Consider the following 22,660-nt stretch of genomic DNA (forward strand, 5'->3'; position numbering starts at 1 on the left):
ATGCCGTTTTGCAGGTATCATTTAAAACAAAATAGTCCTTAGTTCGTCAAAACAATTATGTAAGTCAACGCTGCTGACGTATACCAATTGTCTAGTATCTTTACTTAGTTCGGCCATACTGCATGATAATTTTCAATTATTCAAAACCAGCAAAATTTTAAACTCACACTTGGTATTGTGAGATAAATTAAATTCACCAAGCAGAAAACTCTTTCTGTATCTGACAAGATGAACAACAAACATTAGAGCTCGGTTTGAATGATGGCAATGTACAGTATGTGGATGGTACAATGAATGAGTGCCCTCCTGATAAGGATTGAGAAACTGGAAACAGTGGATCGCTTCCGAATGACTGCATGACTGCTGGCAATTGCGTTCTTGTCGTTCCGAATGTAGATATAGGAGACTGAGTATTTTGATGTGAGTTGTAAGGTTTTGTATGCATAAGAGATCCTTTCATTGAGTATGGATAAAATCCAATTGGAGATGATGTCATTGGTACATATCCATTATTACTACGTGTGTAGAATTGATTGGATGAGCCCTCGACGGTTTTTACAGAACTTTTTCTTGCTCTTCGCCTTGCATTTCGACGCCTGAAGTCTCCTTTTGCAAAATCCTCAATACATGCTAAGTGAACAGACCAATAGTTGCCTTTGCCGTTATCAGACCGGCCATTTTTCACGAAACATTCGTTGAGAGAAAGATTATGCCGTATGCTGTTCCTCCATGCTTTTTCTTTGTTATTGTAGAAGGGAAAATTATCCATTATGTATTGATATATATCAATCAGCAATAGTTTCTTGCTCGGTTTACTCAGTATTGCCATTGAAATCATAGCAATGTACGAGTGCGAAGGTTTCTTGGCGGTGGTACTTGAAGACAAGATATCCTAGATTGATCTGTCTAACGATATCTGAACCTACGAAAATAAACAGAAATGTTATAGAAAACAAACCAAACAAAAAATTTAGAAATAAAAAGAGAGGGATCGATATTTAAAAATAATGATGATATTAATTAGTATCATTATCAATATTGACACTTTGCAACATATAAAATGTAATTATTGGTTTGCATATAGTTGAAAACCTGTATATGATATATACATAAACTTCTTAGCCCTTTATTTATTCTAATTTTTTATCAAAGAAATAAATATCTTTTCTTTTAAAATAGCATCAAAAAAATCCTCTACCAATTTACCAACATACCTGTGCAATAGATTCATCACTGTCACTGTGGCTACTTTCACTTTCACTTGTGCAAAGAGACGGTGTCCAAACTTCATCACCTTCGCTTGAGAAAGAATCTCTTTTGACTCTTTCTGTATCTCCCCTGTTCGAATAATAGATGCTTAAATGTGTATTATTCATGACTCCTAAAATTATTGGAACAATCTTGTTGGGAGAAAATTACAGAATGACTTATACTGTTTGCGTTACAGAATATATACCAGACAAACCTGTTATTTTTCACAGTTCTGAGTCACGTGATCTGATTCAAATGGCATTGTTTCTAAATTAACGGGTCATACTGTTGAATAAAAATATATTGACAATACAAATTGTATTCATAGTTATAAAAAATATTTTGTTCGAAAATATAGATATTGATAATACCAAAATTAACGTCATGAAGAGCACAAAACTAATCAAAAATAAAGGCAACAGTATACCGCGATAAAGATAGAGAAAAAAAACCAAATCCGGGTTTCAAACTCAAACTGAGGGAAACACATCATATATAAGAGAACTATGACACAACAGAACCACAACATCTTAATCTTGAATGTTTTAGAAATGCCCTAGATTTATTGGTACCAAAAAAAACTCACTGAGGCTTATGCTTTGAAACGTCAAAACTACCTTAGGAGGAGTATTATAAGCAAACTTTCGAATAGTTTTGTCAAAATTGTGTGTGTGTTTGTAAGGTTGTTTTTTTTTTTGGGGGGGGGGGGGGTTAAACACAACTTTATGACACTGTGTATGTGTCATTGAGTATAACCTTCCACTCTGAATAAAATTTCAATTGATAGATAGAGGTATCGGTGGCCAAGTGGTCTAAGTGGTTACTACTTTAATCACAATTCAGTCAACATTAAAGTTGCTGGTTCGAAACTCGGCATATTGTGTATCATTTAACACTGAAACAATGAACATAAAAGATGTGATATGATTGCCTATGATACAAGTCTCAACCAAAGACCAAACGACGTAAAGGGAAAAAAACTATATTATAACTCTATGGCCTTCATGTTTATTTTTCAATTATTGTTCAATACTACTCGTCAACATATTGTTGAAGGTGTACCAGAGTAATGTAGTACAAATCAACACCAATTTGTGGCTTTTAAATGTCACTTGTCTTTCTCAAAATGTCAGCAGGTGTCATATATAGACTTTATTATTATGATGACTTACATTTTGTTATAAGTAACATGATTAAAGATATGAGTGTGTTATCAATCTAGATTTGTTACGACACCACTTGTATAAAATGTTGTCGTCATTAACAGATTTGACTGTAGACCTAGTTGTCAAACGACACGTTCGTACACAGCCTGCAGAAACCCTGAGGATCAAAACAAATATGTTAAACACTAGAATACTGTTTCGAATAATATTACAAACAACTGAATTTTTTTTTCTTAAACAAAATATATTTTTTGCACTTCTCTATTAGTTTGCCTATTTGTCTAAAGATTGGTTTGGCCATGAAGCTCAAGAAGCATTACATTCGCTTTCAAATTATAAACGTGCTAAGTGAAGTTATTGTAATCAAGATCAGACACAGTGCATGGACATCTACAAAGAACCAAAAGATGCTAAAGTATTAACATAACTCATAAGTCGAAAACAAAATACTAATGCCATGGGTAAAAACAACCAAAAGACGCTGTAAAAAAATCAGCAACAAAACTTCAAATGTTATTAATTCTTGTTTTATTAATTGACAGTTGTAGGAACGGTGTAATATTCCAGAGTATCTGTCATGATAACAGCCAAATGTCAATATTCCTTATTGACTCCAAACTCAAGAATTATATACATAAACTGTTACTATAGTCTAATCCCTCAAATACAATTGAGTCTTTTCACGATGCCGTTTTGCAGGTATCATTTAAAACAAAATAGTCCTTAGTTCGTCGAAACAATTATGTAAGTCAACGCTGCTGACGTATACAAATTGTCTAGTACCGTATAGCGGGTTATTTTCGCGGGGGTAAAATTTCGCGATTTTCATTGAATAAGGTATACGAAAAATTTTGGCAGTTATTATTTTGACGGATTCAACATTTTTAACATTACCTTTGCATGTACACTTTTAAATTGGTGGAATTTATTTTGGCGATTTTGTTCTATCCGCGAAAATAAGCGAAAATTTACACCCCGCGAAAATAACCCGCTATACGGTATCTTTACTTAGTTCGGCCATACTGCATGATAATTTTCAATTATTCAAAACCAGCAAAATTTTAAACTCACACTTGGTATTGTGAGATAAATTAAAATCACCAAGCAGAATACTCTTTCTGTATCTGACAAGATGAATAACAAACATTAGAGCTCGGTTTGAATGATGACAATGTACAGTATGTGGATGGTACAATGAATGAGTGCCCTCCTGATAAGGATTGAGAAACTGGAAACAGTGGATCGCTTCCGAATGACTGCATGACTGCTGGCAATTGCGTTCTTGTCGTTCCGAATGTAGATATAGGAGACTGAGTATTTTGATGTGAGTTGTAAGGTTTTGTATGCATAAGGGATCCTTTCATTGAGTATGGATGAAATCCAATTGGAGATGATGTCATTGGTACATATCCGTTATTACTACGTGTGTAGAATTGATTGGATGAGCCATCGACGGTTTTTACAGAACTTTTTCTTGCTCTTCGCCTTGCATTTCGACGCCTGAAGTCTCCTTTTGCAAAATCCTCAATACATGCTAAGTGAACAGACCAATAGTTGCCTTTGCCGTTATCAGACCGGCCATTTTTCACGAAACATTCGTTGAGAGAAAGATTATGCCGTATGCTGTTCCTCCATGCTTTTTCTTTGTTATTGTAGAAGGGAAAATTATCCATTATGTATTGATATATATCATTCAGCAATAGTTTCTTGCTCGGTTTACTCAGTATTGCCATTGAAATCATAGCGATGTACGAGTGCGAAGGTTTCTTGTCGGTGGTACTTGAAGACAAGATATCCTTGATTGATCTGTCTAACGATATCTGAACCTACGAAAATAAACAGAAATGTTATAGAAAACAAACCAAACAAAAAATTAAGAAATAAAAAGAGAGGGATCGATATTTAAAAATAATGATGATATTAATTAGTATCATTATCAATATTGACACTTTGCAACAAATTAAATGTAATTATTGGTTTGCATATAGTTGAAAACCTGTATATGATATATACATAAACTTCTTCGCCCTTTATGTATGCTAATTTTTTATCAAAGAAATAAATATCTTTTCTTTTAAAATAGCATAAAAAAAATCCTCTACCAATTTACCAACATACCTGTGCAATAGATTCATCACTGTCACTGTGGCTACTTTCACTTTCACTTGTGCAAAGAGACGGTGTCCAAACTTCATCACCTTCGCTGGAGAAAGAATCTCTTTTGACTCTTTCTGTTTGTCCCCTGTTCAAGAAATTAATGCTTAAATGTGTATTATTCATGATTCCTAAATTTATTGTAGCAATCGTGTTGAGAAAAGATTACAGAATGACTTATACTGTTTGCCTTACAGAAAATATACCAGGCAAACCTGTTATTTTTTACAGTTTTTAGTCACGTGAACTTATTCAAATGGCATTGTGTTTTGAATTAACGGGTCATATTGTTGAATAAGAAAATATGTTGACAATTGAGAGTACATATTGTTTTTATAATTATCAAAACATTTTGTTTGAAAATATTAATGATTATAATACCAAAAGTAACGCCATTAAGAGCACAAAAAGGAAGAAGAACCTTTAAAATATAAAAAAAAAGCGAAAACAAAACACAGAAAAAAATGAGCCACCTCACAAATAGTAGCCTAAACGAATGCCTAAGATTGACGAACTTGCAAGAACTTTAAGGAATTATGCAGAACACATGTACATTGCCAAACACATCTTTTATATGGTGGAACTTTTATCTTAACCGGGTGGGCAGCAATACTGCATGATTATTAGTCAACTAGAGTATTATCCGCCCGCTATCTCGGGTTTCAATAATATGTTCTTGCTGTATTTTTTCGGAGTCCGTTTTAATCTACTTATTACAGAATTAAGGTTGCAAAACCTTAATAAAAGTTGACCTTCTGACAATTTGGTAAGCTTTTTTTTTTGTTGATTACTATAGAAAGTTTCATATAACTTTGCTTCTAAAAATGTATGGATGATTGTTTCTGTTGGATTTATTCAAATAACACATGATGTGGACATTAACAAAATATCAGTCGTTTTTATACCTCATACTCATTTATGTTTGTGGTGATGTCTGATACCATATGTAGAATTCTATTGCCTGTATTTAGTATGGAATTGTCTATGTGATTAAGAACTAACCAACTGATAACGACCCACCATTATTGTATAGATATGTGTTGCTCGTTTGTTATCTTATCAACCGAAACTAAAGTTCTCCGATGAGTATATATGTAACACTCAGAAACGTGTCCTTCCCCCCAAACGTGTCCGATTCCTCAAAAAACATGTCTAGTTGAAAACTGCGCCAAAGCGTGTCATTTGTATAAACGCACAAACATGTCCATTTCTCAACTAACCCCCAAACGTGTCCAATCCCCAAAACGTGTCCAATCCCCAAAACGTGTCCAATCCCCAAAACGTGTCCATATCAAGCGTTATTTGGTTATTGCTATTTCATTAACGTATACTTATTTTACAATTTCATTAAAAATATACCTAAGGCACGTAAGTACTTTTTCCAACCGGAAGAATTAAACTGGGTTAAAGTGGGGGCGTCATTTCGGCTATATCGTTTGTAAATTGTAAGCAAACATGTTGAGTTAAACTGTACAATTAACGGGTCAAAGTGTCCCTTTCTCTGCGCGTAAAAACTTTAATATTCTCTTTAATTATGCATGAAATACTGACAACTGGACAATTCGCAATCAACAGTCTAAATTTAATTTATTCAGTAGAACTAAAAAAAACATTAAAACTTGTATGTTTTCTCTAATTTGCATGAAATACTTGCAACTGGACAATACGCAACCAGCAGTATAAAGTTTATTTTAACAATAGAACAGTTAAAACATTAAAACATGTATGTTCAAATGTAAAAATAAAATAAAAACAGGTAGCCTACGTTCTCTCTAAATATAACTGCAAAAACATTAAAACTTGTATGTTCTCTCTAAATATGCATGACATACTTGCAACTGGACAAAACGCGATCATCAGTTTAAAGTTCATTTGTACAGTACAACTGTAAAAACATTAAAACTTGCAAAACTATTGTGCGCTCTAAATATGCATAAAGTACTTGCAACTGGACAATACGTAATCAACAGTCTAAAGTTTATTTATACACTACAAAATAAAGTTGCGTTGATCACATAACAGCCATATTCATAAAGAAAAAGAATCTATAAATCTTATGCATGAACTATTTGGCACTGGACGTTATGTATGTTTCTTATCTGGTGTGTCTTTAGTGATGGTGGAAACCTAGAATTTATTAAAAAAAACGGATAACCAGTTTATGATTTGATGAGCTTTTCAAATACACACAAACTATTGACAACTGAGATTGACAACAGTGAAAGAAAATGCTGTTAAAAGCCCGCCATGCAATATTCGGATAAATATAAAAGGCATCGATCATCGGAGTTAATAAGTACAAAATAATAAACAAAGTTAACGATTAATTCAACTCCAGAACTATGTGTAATGTTCGCTCTAAATGAATATGAAATACTTGCAACTGGACAATAAACAACTACAGTCAAAATTTTTTTATAATAACAGATTTATTTTGCAATTATTATAATTATTAAAAACCTACATCGAACTAACTTAATCTGCTAAATGACAACTTCATCACGTGTGTCTCCTATCATATAATTGCCGTTAACGTTATCAGCGATTTTATTAAGAAGATACATATATTAGCGCTAAAAGACGTGTGACGTTTTGGCGTTAAATATTGGACACGTTTTGGCGAATAACAATTATCGGACACGTTTGAGGGTTATGAAATCGGACACGTTTGGGGAATATTGTTCATTTCGGACACGTTTAGGGAAAAAAGACACGTTTGGGAGAATCGGACACGTTTGGGGGAAAGGACACGTTTTGGAGTGTTACATATATATGAATATATATTAAAAGGCAATTACAAATCTGTCCATAATAGCATTTGGACTGATTAATTCATAGCAATTTTCACTATCAAACTCATAATAAAATATGAATGGGTTCAAAACAATATTTTTTCATTCAAATAAAATTGAGAATGGAAATGGGGAATGTGATAAAGAGACAACAACCCGATCAAATAAAAAACAACAGCAGAAGGTCACCAACGGGTCTTCTACGTAGCGAGAAATTCCCGCACCCGGAGGCGTCCTTCAGCTGGCCCCTAAACAAATATATACTAGTTCAGTGATAATGAACGCCATACTAATTTCCAAATTGTACACAAGAAACTTAAATTAAAATAATACAAGACTAACAAAGGCCAGAGGCTCCTGACTTTGGACAGGCGCAAAAATGCGGCAACATTCCGTAAATATATTTTTCTGCTCCGATCATTTTGATACAATAAACAATATAAGTAATTAGCAAGCCCTATAGATGTGAATGACCTTTCGACAAATACTAGGTATTAAAGCTCTCTAAAATTACTGATTTGATGTTCCTTTAAACTAATATTACATGCAGTGAACGAACAAAGACAGTTTAACTTAAATGATATCAAAAAGTGCAAAAACATTTTGGTGAATTTGGTTTTTTTTAATACTTGCAGAAGAATTAACGTGTTGTATACGCAATACTTAATCAATTCTGTATTGTGGTTTTATCATACTTCTTTGTCCTAGTGAAAAGGGTGCTTTTGGCTATCAAAAATCTTGAAAAGTAGAAAACAATCGATATACACTATAAAGAAAAGTGCAATATCAAGAGAAGAATGTAATTCGTGTGTTAAACATTTCAGTTATTAGGACTAATATGAGAGAAGAAGAGAATATATTTTAGGACTATTTTTAAATTGTTGCCTTATAAGGGTGTATATTGACAATCCCTTTGTGTTTTGTAGAAGGACAACTAGTCCCGTGACCCCTTATTGTGTTTCTATTTTATTAAATCATTTTAAAAGTTTGGAAATCAAGAGATCTCACATTTACGTGAAAAGTTTAAATTATTAAATCCTTTGTACTGTCCGTCATTGGATACGAAATTGAAATGAGAGGTATCCCGGATATATACGAAAAACAAATAAATAATATTATATGGTCCTTTATATGGGATGGGAAAACAAACCAAATCGCTAGAACAGTGTGCTGTTTACCGAAAGAAAAAGGGCGGATAGGAATGATAAACTTAAGAGACTTTATTAAATCAAAACAAGTGAAAAGTATGTACAGTATTGTCAACTCAAAAACACAAAAATGGAATGCAATAGGAAAATACTGGTTAACGTCACTAGACGAAAAATATGATACAGATTGTTTTATATGTTCTTGTTCGGACACTACATGTTTTAGGCAAATACAAATGTCCAAATATTATAAAGAACTCTTAATTTCCTGGACCGACTTACAGAAAATCCAAAATTCGGTCACGAAAGAGGACCTTTTAGAAGAAAATATTTTCGGCAATTGTAAATTTAAGTTCAAGGGACATGCATTATATTATGCAAACTTTGCCTCCAGTGGAATAAAAAAAATTAAAGATATATGGGACTTAAACAATAAATCCTTTGAAACTTCTTTTGATATTTTTAAAGTCTTAAAGATAAAAGGAATTGGATTGCACAATATAGTCGCATTAAATCTTCGTTAACACCTCAACAAATTGACGTTTGAAAAACAGATTCTAGCATACAAAGTCATTCTGATAGACCTATAAAAATAATAAATTCTTGTCGATTTATAAAAAAATGGAGTTGTCGTTGATGCCAAAAAATTATGCCTAAAAGATATTAGATACTTTTATGAGAATAAAACAGCTCCAAATAGTCAGTTGAAGTGGAATTTACATTTTGGGAAGGAACTACCATGGGTTTACATTTGGGAAACTTTGAATAACAATTTAGGTAACAGGAAAATTAAACAATTTCAATGGAAGTTACTACAAAATATAATTTATACTGAAGAAAAATTACAAAAAATGAATCGCTCAAACGGGAAGTGTCACTTTTGCAATGAAAAATAATCACTATTTCATCTTTTTATTTATTGTAAACTGGTGGAACACGTTTGGCTGGAAATTTTTGAGAAAATAAAGGAATTTTGTTCAAAATTAAATATCCAAAAATTACAAAAATCGGAAATAAGTATAATTTTTGGGGTCATTAATGCAGATGCATCTTATACCCAAATTTTAGATACGGTGCTTATAATCACGAAATGGGTTATCTGGAAAACTAGAAATATCGCAAAATATCAAAAGAAAGGGATAAGTAAAGCGATGATTTTAAATATGATAAAACATGAAATGCAGTTTTTGCACAAATATCTTAAAACGAATACGAAGATAGAAGCCTTTTCCACTATGTGTGACATTTTTTGTATATAAATATATATTTTGCGTGGTCAGGTCAGTGCAATGACCTCTTTGATACTGATTGAACAATAATATGTACACTGCTTTCAACTCCCTACATGTTATTTCTGTTGTGTATGTATTCATGTATATCATCTAATTGTAACAAGACATGATGTATCATATTATAAACAAATATTTACTCACCATATCTTTGAAATTAATCCTTATTGGGAATCAAAATCATTAATCCATTTTATTTATGAATGAACTACACATCCCTTTAACAAATCGCACGTGGTAAATGATCACCCGACCAGAAATTTAATGTAATTGAAATTAACATAACAAAAGACGTGATGTACGATAAAATTGAAACTGCTTAATAAATACAGGTAGCCTTTGTGAGAAATAAATAATGATAAAAACATACTTTATTCAAATAATTATATATGGTGAGAGGTATAGATATATAGATCGATAAGGACTACATGTATAGGTACATTTGTACAAGGATAGATAATATTTATAAAGGTGGATGTTAATAAAAAAAAAATCATTTTAAAAAGGTTTCCATTTTAAATTTTGTCTTTATTTTTTGTTCTTTTTCACATATTTGTGTTTTTCGTGAATCATCTATACAGAATCTGAAAATATTGACCTGTATTTAGCTAGACAAAAACCATCTGATCCATACATTGTATTTTATGTTCGAAAAAAAACATGCTATACATGTACGTTACGTTTTGGAAAGTTAACACAAAGTTTTATCGATATGAATACAGACCTCTCTCTCATGCAATATAACTCGAAAGTAAACTGCCTGTTAACATATAGTTGTATAAAATATGTTTTAAAAAATTGTCAACCTTATTGTTCTTTTTTTTTACCCTAGGAACTGAAAATGTCCAATCTACACCTGGCTTATCAATGAAATGTTCATGCACTCCGGCATTTGAAAGTGTTTAAATAATATACTAGTTTGCTTTTCAAGTAAATTAAACATTTTGTAGTCGCACGCTTTCTTGAATTTAAATTGCATTATGGGTAATTCCGGATGATGTATATAAAATGTGTAAGGTATATGGTACAAAGGTGTAACGTTAAATGACACAAGGTGTATGGTGTAATATTGTTGGTGTGTGGTGAATGGTATGAATGTGTATGGTGTTAGTAAGAAGTTAACAAACTCTAAGGACTGTAAATCCACAGGCTAAGTTCACCTTATATTTTAGTCTTAAATGTTTTTAAAAAAAGGCCTTGTATTTATTTGAACAAGTTTAGACTCATTAATGTTGGTGATATGAAATGTCAAAAACACCTTTCCTCTATATGAGACACCTCAGTTGAAATCGTTTCAAACCAATTAAACCTAAAAATAATAACAAAGTTGATCAGTCACTGTTTTATAATAAAACATTGCGAAAAGTTGTATCAAAATTGTGCAAATCTTTGCTATAAGCTCTTTATACAAATGTGTATGTGTCCATATCTGTATAACCTTTTGCTCTGAATAAATAAATGCAGTAAATTGTAAGTTTTATTTAAAGCTACGCATTGGAAGCAAATTCATATTCATTTTGTGTGAAGCAATTAATGTTTTAACAAGTTTATTTAAAATGAGCCAGGAATACGTAAGGCTTAAATTACTAATCTTTGTTAATGATTATGCACAGAGAATCAATTACTTAAAACGAATCATATTAAAAAGTTGGCTTCATAGAATAAAAAGAGCATGGTAAAATATACTTTATCATTTCAACGTTTAATAAAAAAAATCTTGAAAACCATCAAACAATAAGTCATATGTTGTACCATTTAACACTGAAACAACATGAGACAACTATCAACCAACACAAAACGACGTTAAAGTAAGAAACTATAGGTCTCTCTATGGCCTTCGTGCTAATTTGTAAAATTATTGTTCAATACTACTCATCAACATATTGTTGAAGGTGTTATGAAGTGATAAAGTACAAATCAACAGTAATTTGAGGCATTTGAATGTCACTTGACTTTCTCAAAATGTCAGCGGCTGCCATATACATATATAGACTTCATCATCATTATGACTTACATTTGTCATCAGTCACAAATGATTAAGAATATAATTATTTATTACTTTTGGTTCACTATGACACCACTAGTTGAAAATAGTGACGTTATGAAATGATCATAAGTAGTGACTAATTGTAGACATGTCCGTACGCAGTCTATAGTAAATTTCATGATCGAAAAGTAAATACTGTTTCGTTAAATTTTACAAACAGTTTAATTCTGTTATAAAAATAGTGCACTTCTCTTCCAAGTATTCGTTATCAAGACCCTCTGTTAAATCAAGCCCATTATTTTTTATAACCACTAAAATGTTTTCCCTATGTATTTTTATGAACTTATGAATTATAAGAAGTATAAGGGTAATTCTCTAAAAGTGGGACGAAAGATATCACAGGGACAGTCAAACTCATAAATCAAAAATAAACTGACAACGCCATGGCTAAAAATGAAAAGGACAAACAGAAAAACAATAGCACACATGACACAACATAGCAAACTAAAGAATAAACAACACGAACCCTACCTAAACCTATACGGAGCTCAGGTGCTCCGAAAGGGTAAGCAGATCCTGCTCCACATGTGGCACCTGTCGTGTTGGTCATCAAATCCGGTAAGTAGTCTTACTCGGTAGGTCACATTTATGAAAGGGAAGAGGATTGTAGTTACGACGTATGAAACATATCCGATATCATTTGTGAAACAGTTATTCCATAACGGTCAAACAAATCGTGATTCTTCCGTAAAATTTACAAAGAGATGATTTCAACTTCATCATTTGGAAATCTTGATGTAATAGCCTCTTTGTGAGCAACAAACCTCTATCAAGAAAATCATGATATGAAATACAAGCAAGGGAATATCGTATCAATTGGGAGATATATACACCGTATGCAGGTGCTGCTAGAATGTTGCTACTTAAAAATGGAAAGTTCACAATAGGAAAGCTGAACTCATTTCTTTTGTCGTAAAGATTTGTTTTCAATCGACCCTCATTGTCAATTTTTAGATGTAAGTCAAGATATGAGGCCGATTTAACTTTATCTCTAGTTCAATGGGATAGACGCATTCGACATAGTCACCAAATTTTGAATTATTTAGTGAAAGAACATCATCTATATAGCGGAAAGTAGAGTTAAAGAATATTGCTAACTTCTTATCTATCTTCCTAACAAGTTCATTGTATGACGTCAGCCTCATTATACTAAAGAAGCAAGTCGTCAAGAAGAGGGGCACAATTCGTTCCCACTGGAATACCAATAGTCTATCGATAAACAAGTCCTCCGAACGTAAAAAATATGTTGTCAATTAAAGTATGTTTAGTTTCATATTGTATTAGGGCTGGTTTGGCCAAATGCTGAGTAAGTATTTATGCCTCCTTGGTTTGATTATTTAAGTATTCCTGTATCAAATAAACCTCGTAGACGCTTTTACGTACAAAAATAAGAAAGTGTTAATTCCAATTACGAATTGTGAAACTATACCATTGCATCTTAAGCAAAACCTGTGTTGCAGCTAATTTCCCACACTATTTCATTAATGAATCAATGGTGATTCCATAAGTATTTATGCATATCAAAACATAATCTCTTAAACTGCATTGAATTACAATGTTTTAAAGCAATATAAAACTGGGGCCTTGCGGATTGGCTATGTTCATTGATGAACACCATACGGTAACATATAAAATATAAAATTGAGAATGGAAATGGGGAATGGGTTTTGTTCATTGATGAAGACCGTACGGTTACCTATACATGAATAAATTCAAACCACAAAAAACTCCGACGAAAATTCAAGTCCCTTATCAAAGTAAATTTCTATGGAATTTAGTCTTTTGAGAATAGCGGTATCAATATCTAATATACCACATCTTCTTTGTTATTTGTAATTGATATCTCCTTAATAAATGTCATACGATTGATAGGCATTTAAAAATCGATTATAAAGCATCAGCTATTTCATAGAAATAGTATCTAAAATTCATAACAAGCTAGAACGGGACAAAATATATTTTTCTATAAAACTAAATTTCATATATATATTTTCAAACTTATTATCACCTGAATACAGTTAGCAAGTTAATTACATGAACTGTTATTAGTAAGTTTATAAAGCCAAAGTAAAGGTTACAATAAAAATGTATAAACATGTATGTCTGAAAAATGATAATGTGTGATAACAGTAACCTTTTCAGCTTTTAAAATTAAAATTAGGGCTGTCTTTGATTATTACAAAATACTTTTTTTTTCAATCACAAAAATCAATAAATAAATCATACCACAGAATCCAACCAATTATTCATGTTTATTTTTATGCCCTCATAGCTGTACACAATAAAGTGTATGCCCTTTTGAAATTCCCGCTCCATGTGCACACTAAACAGTAATGTTAATTGCACTTTAAATGATCCTCAGATTGATAACAATACTCATCAATTGAAAAAAAAAACTGATATTGCCCTTGGAAAAAAACATCCAAAAGACTCCGTAGAAATCAAAATAAAAAAGCAACAAAATGCAAATGTAATCAATTGTGTTTAATAATTTTATAGACAGTTGTAGAAACGGTGCCAAGTACCAGAGTATCTGTCCTGATATCAGCTAAATGTCAATACAACTTATTGACCTTAAACTCAAGAATTCTATACATAAACTGTTACTATATAGTCTTATCACCCAAGTACAATTGTGTCCTTTCACGATGCAGTTTTGTAGGTATAATTCCAAAACAAAAAGTCTTTAGTTCGTCAAACTAAATCTGTTAGTCTACGCTGATGACGTATACAAATTGTATAGAACTTCACTAAGCTTAATCAAACACTTAATTATCAATTATTCAAAAGCAGCAAAATCTTAAACCAACAATTGGTAATGTTGGATAAATCTTAATCACCAAGTAGAAAACTCTTTGTGTTTCTGACAAGATGAATAAAAAACATTAGAGTTCGGTTTGAATGATGACGATGTACTGTATGTGGATGGTGCAATAAATGATTGTCCTCCTGGTAACAATTGCGAAACCGGAAATAGTGAATCGCTTCCGAATGATTTTAGGGTTGCTGGAAATTGCATTCTTGTTATTCCGAATGTAGATACAGGAGACTGAGTTATTGGATGTGAGAAGTGAGGTTTTGTATGCATAGGTGATTCTTTCATTGAGTATGGATAGAATCCAGTTGGTGATGATGTCATAGGTACATATCCATTATTATGTCGTGCGTAGAATTGATTAGATGAACCATCGACAGTTTTTACAGAACTTTTTCTTGCTCTTCGCCTTGCATTTCGACGCCTGAAGTCTCCTTTTGCAAAATCCTCAATACATGCTAAGTGAATAGACCAATAAATGCCTTTGCCGTTATCAGACCGGCCATTTTTCACGAAACATTCGTTGAGAGAAAGATTATGTCGTATGCTGTTCCTCCATGCTTTTTCTTTGTTATTGTAGAAGGGAAAATTATCCATTATGTATTGATATATATCATTCAGCAATAGTTTCTTGCTCGGTTTACTCAGTATTGCCATTGAAATCATAGCGATGTACGAGTGTGATGGCTTCTTGTTGGTGTTACTTGAAGATAATATATTCTTGATTGATCTGTCTAACGATAACTGAACCTACAAAAATAAACAGAAATGTTAAAGAAAATAAACCAAATAAAAAATATATAAGAAATAAAAAGGAAATATTTAGAAATAACGATGATATTATTTAATATCATTATCAATATTGACATTTTGCAACAAAACAAAGCTGTTGGTTTGCTTATTATTAAATACATTTATAAATATAAATATATTTCGCCCTTTATTTAAGATAATAAATATCTCGTTTGTTTTATATAGCATAAGATTCCTCTACCAATTTCATTTAGAAATATAACATACCTGTGCAATAGATTCATCACTGTCACTGTGGTTACTTTCACTTTCACTTGTACATAGAGACGGTGTCCACAACTCATCCCCATCGCTTGAGAAAGAATCTCGTTTGACTCTTTCTGTATCTGTGTTGTTCAAATAATAAATGCTTAAATGTGAATTATTCATAATTCCTGAATTTAGTTGAGCACTCGTGTTGAGAAAAGATTACAGAATGATTTATACTGTTGCCGTTACAGAATATATACCAGGCAAACCTGTTATTTTTCACAGTTTTGAGTCACGTGATCTAACTCAAATGGCATTGTTTTTAAAATTAACAGGTCATTTTGTTGAATAAAAAATATGTTGACAGTTGAAGTACAAATTTTACTTATTTTTTACAAAAATATTATGTTTAAAATTATTTAAATTGGATAATACCAAAAGTTACGTCATCACATAAAGAAGGAAAAATGTGAAGACATAAAAAAAAGGATAAATACGACACAGAAAGAGATGAGTCACCTCACAAAAAGTGGACTAAACGAACAAACTGAGGTTGACAAACTAGTGATAACTGTAAAGGACCTATATATTCAGAACACTTTGCCATAGACACATCTTTTGTGCTTTTGTGCTTTTGTGCTTTTGTGCTTTTGGCCTTTTTGTTCAACTGGGTCACCAGCAATACTGGGTGACTATAATTTTACCGAGAGTATCTCGTGTTTCTGTGATACATTCTGGTTGCATTTTTCCGGTGTCAGTGTTGGCGTACTTATTACAGAATTAATGTTGGAAAACAAAGTTGTCCTTTTGCTCTTTTTGTTGATTACTATCACACGTTTAATATTAATTTCCTTCCAAAGATATATAGATGATTGTTTCTGATAGACTTATTCTTGGTACACATATTGTAGACGTGACCATCAAATCACTTGTTTTCATACCTCATACTCTATTTATACGACACTAATAAGTATATATCATCAACACATACATAACCAATGCATTTCAAACAGCTTAACGGGTGGTTTGTGATGTTTGAAACCATATGCTATATTCTATACTAAGGCTTTTCTACCTCAGAAATATATTACCTTAGCTGGATTTGGCAAAACTTTTAGGAATTTTGGTCCTCAATGATCTTCAACTTCGTACTTTATTTGGCCTTTTGGCTTTTTTGGATTCGAGTGTCACTGATGAGTCTTTTGTAGACGAAACGCGCGTCTGGCGTATGTACTAAATTTAGTCCTGGTATCTATGATGAGTGTATCGTGTATCTATTACCTGTAGTTGATATTGAATTGTATATATGATTTAGAACTTTCCAACTGGCAAAGACCCTACAATATTGAATAACTATGTGTTGCTCCGTTAGTTGTCTTATCAAAGTAAACTAACTTTCTCCGTCAAATATGAATATATCTTTATTACAAATTGGCATATAATAGTATTTGCACTGGTTAATTCATAGAAAGTTTCACTATAAAACTCATAATAAAATATGAATGGTTTCAAAACAATATTTTTGCATTCAAACAATATTCCATAAATATATTTTTCTGTTTACAATCACCTTGATACAATAAACAATATAAATAATTTGACCTATAAATGGAAATAACCTTTCAGCAAATATCAGGAAATAAAGCGCATAAAACTAATAAATTATAATGAATCACATTAAAAAGTTGTATTCGAAGACAAAAGGAAATATGGTAAATGATAAAGGACTTTGTCACTTTCAACGTTTAATAAAATTAAAGTTATACTTTCCTCAAAACCATCAAATAATAAGCCATATTTTGTACCATGACTGAAACAATTGACATAAAAAAGATGTGATATAAGTACCAAATGAAACAGCTCTAAACCAAAGACCAAACTACGTAAAGGGATGAAACTATTTGTCACTCCAAGGCGTTGATGCTAATTTTTGAAATTATTGTTCAATACCACTCGTCAACATATTGCTGAATGTGTTACAAAGTAAAGAGGTCCAAATCAACAATAATTTGTGGCATTTAAAATGTCACTTGACTTTCTCCTAATGTCAGCAGCTGTTATATATATAGAGACTTTATTATTATTATGACTTACATTTTGTTATCAGTCACATAAGATTAGAATACAAATTAATTATCACTCTAGTTTAATAATGATAATCATGGTAAAAAAAATGTACGTAACAATTGGAACTTGTGGTGGGTCTAGTTGTCTAACGACACGTTCTAACTCAGCCTCTAGTAAATCTGATGACCGGAATGAGTATCTAAAACATGTGAAAACTGTTTCCTTCCATATCAAAAGCAATTTAATTTCTTGACAAAATGTCGTGCCATTTTTGCACTTCTCCACAAAAAATCTGTTATGAGAACCTCTACTCAAGCATATTTCTTTTGATCACCACAAAAATGTTTTATTATCTGTTTTTAAATCTTCCGTTTTTATTTATATAATTTATTTGGTAAACAAGGGTCGTAATTATATCACAGATTACTCTATATTGTATTAGAGTTGGCTCCTGAAGTGATTTGAATATGCATGTAGTCATTGAATCTAGAAAATGCTTGAAACGTTTAGAAATTTAGAAATATTCATGTTAAACCTTCCGGTCTGTTTAATAATCTACTTAAACTACTTTTAACAGTTTTTTATCATGGTGTTCTGTTACAAAACTGTCATAGTTATTGGGAGGTTGAACTCGTCAAGCTAGTTAACAACGCCACCTTCTGTATGTGCCAGTTCTAAGTCAGTGTATGCTGTTATTTAGTTGTTATGGTTTGTCGCTGTGTTTGCATATTTGTTTATCGCTTATTTTTTTGTACATTAATTACGCCAATAGTTTTCTCGCTTGAATTGTTTTATATTTCTCATATATATATAACATTTATAGCCGACTATATGGTATGGTCTTTGCTAATTGTTGAAGGCCTAACGGTGTACTATAGATATTAATGTCTATGTCATTTTAGTATCTTTTGTCGAGATGTCTCATTAGCAAACATACCACATCTTCTTTTTATTTGTACTAAACATCTACATCAAGTGTATTTAAGAAATAGTATGCAATTAAAAATCCATCCTTAGCATGACATAATTCATATTTCATAGAAATATTTATTGTAAAATTCATAATAAGCTAGAAATGGGCCAACAAATAATTTTTCTATTAAACTAAATGTCATCAATAAATTTGTCTGATTATTATCACCTCAGTACTGTAAGCAATGTTATAGAATGTACTGTTATCAGTACGTGTAAAAAGCCAAAGTAAAGGTTACAACGACAATGTGTGAACATGTATGCTTCATAACAAATAATGTGTAATAACAGTAACCTCTTCAGTTTTATAAGATCAAAATTATGGCTGTTTTTCATTACTTCATGAGAAATAAACAATACAGAAAAATGTTTAATTGTGTTATGGACAATTACAAATCGGTCCACAATAGTCTTAATGCTCATTTGTTTATAGATATCGTCTTTTTTTTAAATCACAAAAATCTATCAATGAATCAGATTGATTTATGTTTCTATTCGTGATGACCTAATAGCTGTATAAAAGTGTATTCACTTAGAAAATCACTGCTCCATGAAAATACTAAACAGTAACGTTTAAATTGCATCTTTGAATGATCCTAAGATAGATAAATAAGAGCAAATTATAAACGAGCTAATTGAAGTAATTGTAATCAAGATCAGACATAGTGCATGGACATCTACAAAGAACCAAAAGATGCTAAAGTATTAACATAACTCATAAGTCGAAAACAAAATACTAATGCCATGGGTAAAAACAACCAAAAGACGCTGTAAAAAAACAGCAACAAAACTTCAAATGTTATAAATTCTTTTATTATTAATTGTATATACAGTTGTAGGAACGGTGTAATGTTCGAGAGTATCTGTCATGATAACAGCCTAATGTCAATATTCCTTATTGACTCCAAACTCAAGAATTATATACATAAACTGTTACTATAGTATAATCCCTCAAATACAATTGAGTCTTTTCACGATGCCGTTTTGCAGGTATCATTTAAAACAAAATAGTCCTTAGTTCGTCAAAACAATTATGTAAGTCAACGCTGCTGACGTATACAAAGTGTCTAGGATCTTTACTTAGTTCGGCCAAACACTGCATGATAATTTTTAATTGTTCAAAACCAGCAAAATTTTAAACTCACACTTGGTATTGTGAGATAAATTAAAATCACCAAGCAGAAAACTCTTTCTGTATCTGACAAGATGAATAAAAAACATTAGAGCTCGGTTTGAATGATGACAATGTACAGTATGTGGATGGTACAATGAATGAGTGCCCTCCTGATAAGGATTGAGAAACTGGAAACAGTGGATCGCTTCCGAATGACTGCATGACTGCTGGCAATTGCGTTCTTGTCGTTCCGAATGTAGATATAGGAGACTGAGTATTTTGATGTGAGTTGTAAGGTTTTGTATGCATAAAGGATCCTTTCATTGAGTATGGATGAAATCCAATTGGCGATGATGTCATTGGTACATATCCGTTATTACTTCGTGCGTAGAATTGATTAGATAAGCCATCGACTGTTTTTGCAGAACTTTTTCTTGCTCTTCGCCTTGCATTTCGACGCCTGAAGTCTCCTTTTTCAAAATCCTCAATACATGCTAAGTGAACAGACCAATAGTTGCCTTTCCCGTTATTAGACCGGCCATTTTTCACGAAACATTCGTTGAGAGAAAGATTATGCCGTATGCTGTTCCTCCATGCTTTTTCCTTGTTATTGTAGAGAGGAAAATTATCCATTATGTATTGATATATATCATTGAGTAATAGTTTCTTGCTCGGTTTACTCAGAATTGCCATTGAAATCATAGCGATGTACGACTGTGATGGCTTCTTGTTGGTGTTACTTGAAGACAAGATATCCTTGATTGATCTGTCAAACGATATCTGAACCTACGAAAATAAACAGAAATGTTATAGAAAATAAACCAAACAAAAAATTTAGAAATAAAAAGAGAGGGATCGATATTTAAAAATAATGATGATATTAATTAGTATCATTATGAATATTGACACTTTGTAACAAATAAAATGTAATTGTTGGTTTGCATATTATTGAAAACATGTATCTGATATATACATGAAATTCTTCGCCCTTATATATTCTTATTTTCTATCAAAGAAATAAATATCTTTTCTTTTTAAATAGCATTAAAAAAAATAATATTCCTCTACCAATTTACCAACATACCTGTGCAATAGATTCATCACTGTCACTGTGGCTACTTTCACTCTCACTTGTACAAAGAGACGGTGTCCAAACTTCATCACCTTCGCTTGAGAAAGAATCTCGTTTGACTCTTTCTGTATTTCCCCTGTTCAAATAATAACTGCTTATATGTGAATTATTCATGATTCCTAAATTTATTGGAACAATCTTGTTGAGAGAAGATTACAGAATGACTTATACTGTTTGCGTTACAGAATATATACCAGACAAACCTGTTATTTTTCACAGTTCTAAGTCACGTGATCTGATTCAAATGGCATTGTTTCTAGATTAACGGGTCATAATGTTGAATAAAAATATGTTGACAATACAAATTGTATTCATAGTTATAAAAAATATTTCGTTGGAAAATATAGATATTGATAATACCAACATTAACGTCATGTAGAGCACAAAACGAATCCAAAATAAAGGCAACAGTAGTATACCGCGATAAAGATAGAGAAAAAAACAAATCCGGGTTGCAAACTCAAACTGAGGGAAATGCATCATATATAAGAGAACTATAACACAACAGAACCACAACATCTTAATTTTGAATGTTTTAGAAATGCCCTAGATTTATTGGTACAAAAAAGAACTCACTGAGGCTTAAGCTTTGAAACTTCAAAACTACCTTTCGTCTACGTGAGACACATAAGTTAAAATCGAATCAAACCAGTTAAACCCCAAATTAATATCGAAAATGAGGAGTATTATAAGCAAACTTTTCGAATAGTTTTGTCAAAATTGTGTGTGTGTTTGTAAGTTTTTTTGGGGGGTATACACAACTTAATGACACTGTGTATGTGTCATTGAGTATATCTTCCACTCTGAATAAAATTTCAATTGATAGATAGAGGTCTCGGTGGCCAAGTTGTCTAAGTGGTTACTACGTTAATCACAATTCAGTCAACATTAAAGTTGCTGGTTCGAAACTCGCCCGTATGTGTTAACTCGACTCAAATCTTAATTGACTAGGATTGTCAGTTTCCAAACGAAGATCTGTAGTTTTCCCTTGTTCAATGGCACCCTCCAGCAATAAAATATGGTCGCCAAGAAATAGCCCAAAAGTGGCGCTTAAAAATGGCACTTAAACACCAACAATAATTCCATCTGAAGCTTTGTTTTTGCATAACCTTTTTTTTTTAAATCTGTGCAGTTAATAGAAAGTTTTATTATTTCAACTGCGCATTAAAAGAAAATTCATGTGCATTTTGTGTGAAGCTATTCGAATTTTTACAATTTTATCTATAATTGTAATAGAGTACAATAGACTCGATTAACTTATATGTGCCCTTGAATATTGCGCACATAAAACTTATAAGGTAAAATGAATCATATTCATAGATACAACAGTAAACGTTCAATGAATTAATAGGTATAAATATACGTTATACTTTTTCTTGAAAACCATCAAACAATACGGCATATTGTGTATCATTTAACACTGAAACAATGAACATAAAAGATGTGTTATGATTGCCTATGATACAAGTCTCAACCAAAGACCAACGACGTAAAGGGAAAAATAATATAACTCTATGGCCTTCATGCTAATTTTTAAATTATTGTTCAATACTTCTCGTCAATATATTGTTGAAGGTGTACCAAAGTAATGAAGTACAAATCAACACCAATTTGTGGCTTTTAAATGTCACTTGTCTTTCTCAAAATGTCAGCAGGTGTCAATTATATATATATAAAGACTTTCTTATTATTTTGCCTTACATTTGCTATA

The 22,660-nt window shown here is 31.8% G+C and overlaps 3 protein-coding genes and 1 pseudogene across 3 annotated transcripts; all 4 read right to left on the reverse strand.

Moving 5' to 3' along the window:
• Positions 1-193: 193 nt before the first annotated feature.
• Positions 194-1,376, reverse strand: LOC134716503 (forkhead box protein fkh-2-like; annotated as a pseudogene).
• A 2,138-nt stretch (positions 1,377-3,514) lies between these two features.
• On the reverse strand, positions 3,515-4,724 carry LOC134716504 (forkhead box protein I3-like). The gene is made up of 2 exons (XM_063579510.1): positions 4,536-4,724; positions 3,515-4,243 (listed from the first exon to the last, which is right to left on the reverse strand). Exons 1-2 carry the CDS (start codon positions 4,695-4,697, stop codon positions 3,515-3,517), a joined length of 891 nt encoding a protein of 296 aa, XP_063435580.1. The 5' UTR covers positions 4,698-4,724.
• A 9,959-nt stretch (positions 4,725-14,683) lies between these two features.
• Positions 14,684-15,853, reverse strand: LOC134716505 (forkhead box protein fkh-2-like). Its single transcript, XM_063579511.1, has 2 exons — positions 15,683-15,853; positions 14,684-15,412 (listed from the first exon to the last, which is right to left on the reverse strand). The coding sequence occupies exons 1-2, from the start codon at positions 15,842-15,844 to the stop codon at positions 14,684-14,686; spliced, it is 891 nt and encodes a 296-aa protein (XP_063435581.1). The 5' UTR covers positions 15,845-15,853.
• Positions 15,854-19,874: 4,021 nt separating this feature from the next.
• On the reverse strand, positions 19,875-21,063 carry LOC134716506 (forkhead box protein D2-like). Its single transcript, XM_063579513.1, has 2 exons — positions 20,902-21,063; positions 19,875-20,603 (listed from the first exon to the last, which is right to left on the reverse strand). Exons 1-2 carry the CDS (start codon positions 21,061-21,063, stop codon positions 19,875-19,877), a joined length of 891 nt encoding a protein of 296 aa, XP_063435583.1.
• Between the last annotated feature and the right edge of the window lie 1,597 nt (positions 21,064-22,660).

Source organism: Mytilus trossulus, chromosome 4 (assembly GCF_036588685.1).
Source record: "Mytilus trossulus isolate FHL-02 chromosome 4, PNRI_Mtr1.1.1.hap1, whole genome shotgun sequence".
Taxonomy (NCBI): Eukaryota; Metazoa; Mollusca; class Bivalvia; order Mytilida; family Mytilidae; genus Mytilus; species Mytilus trossulus.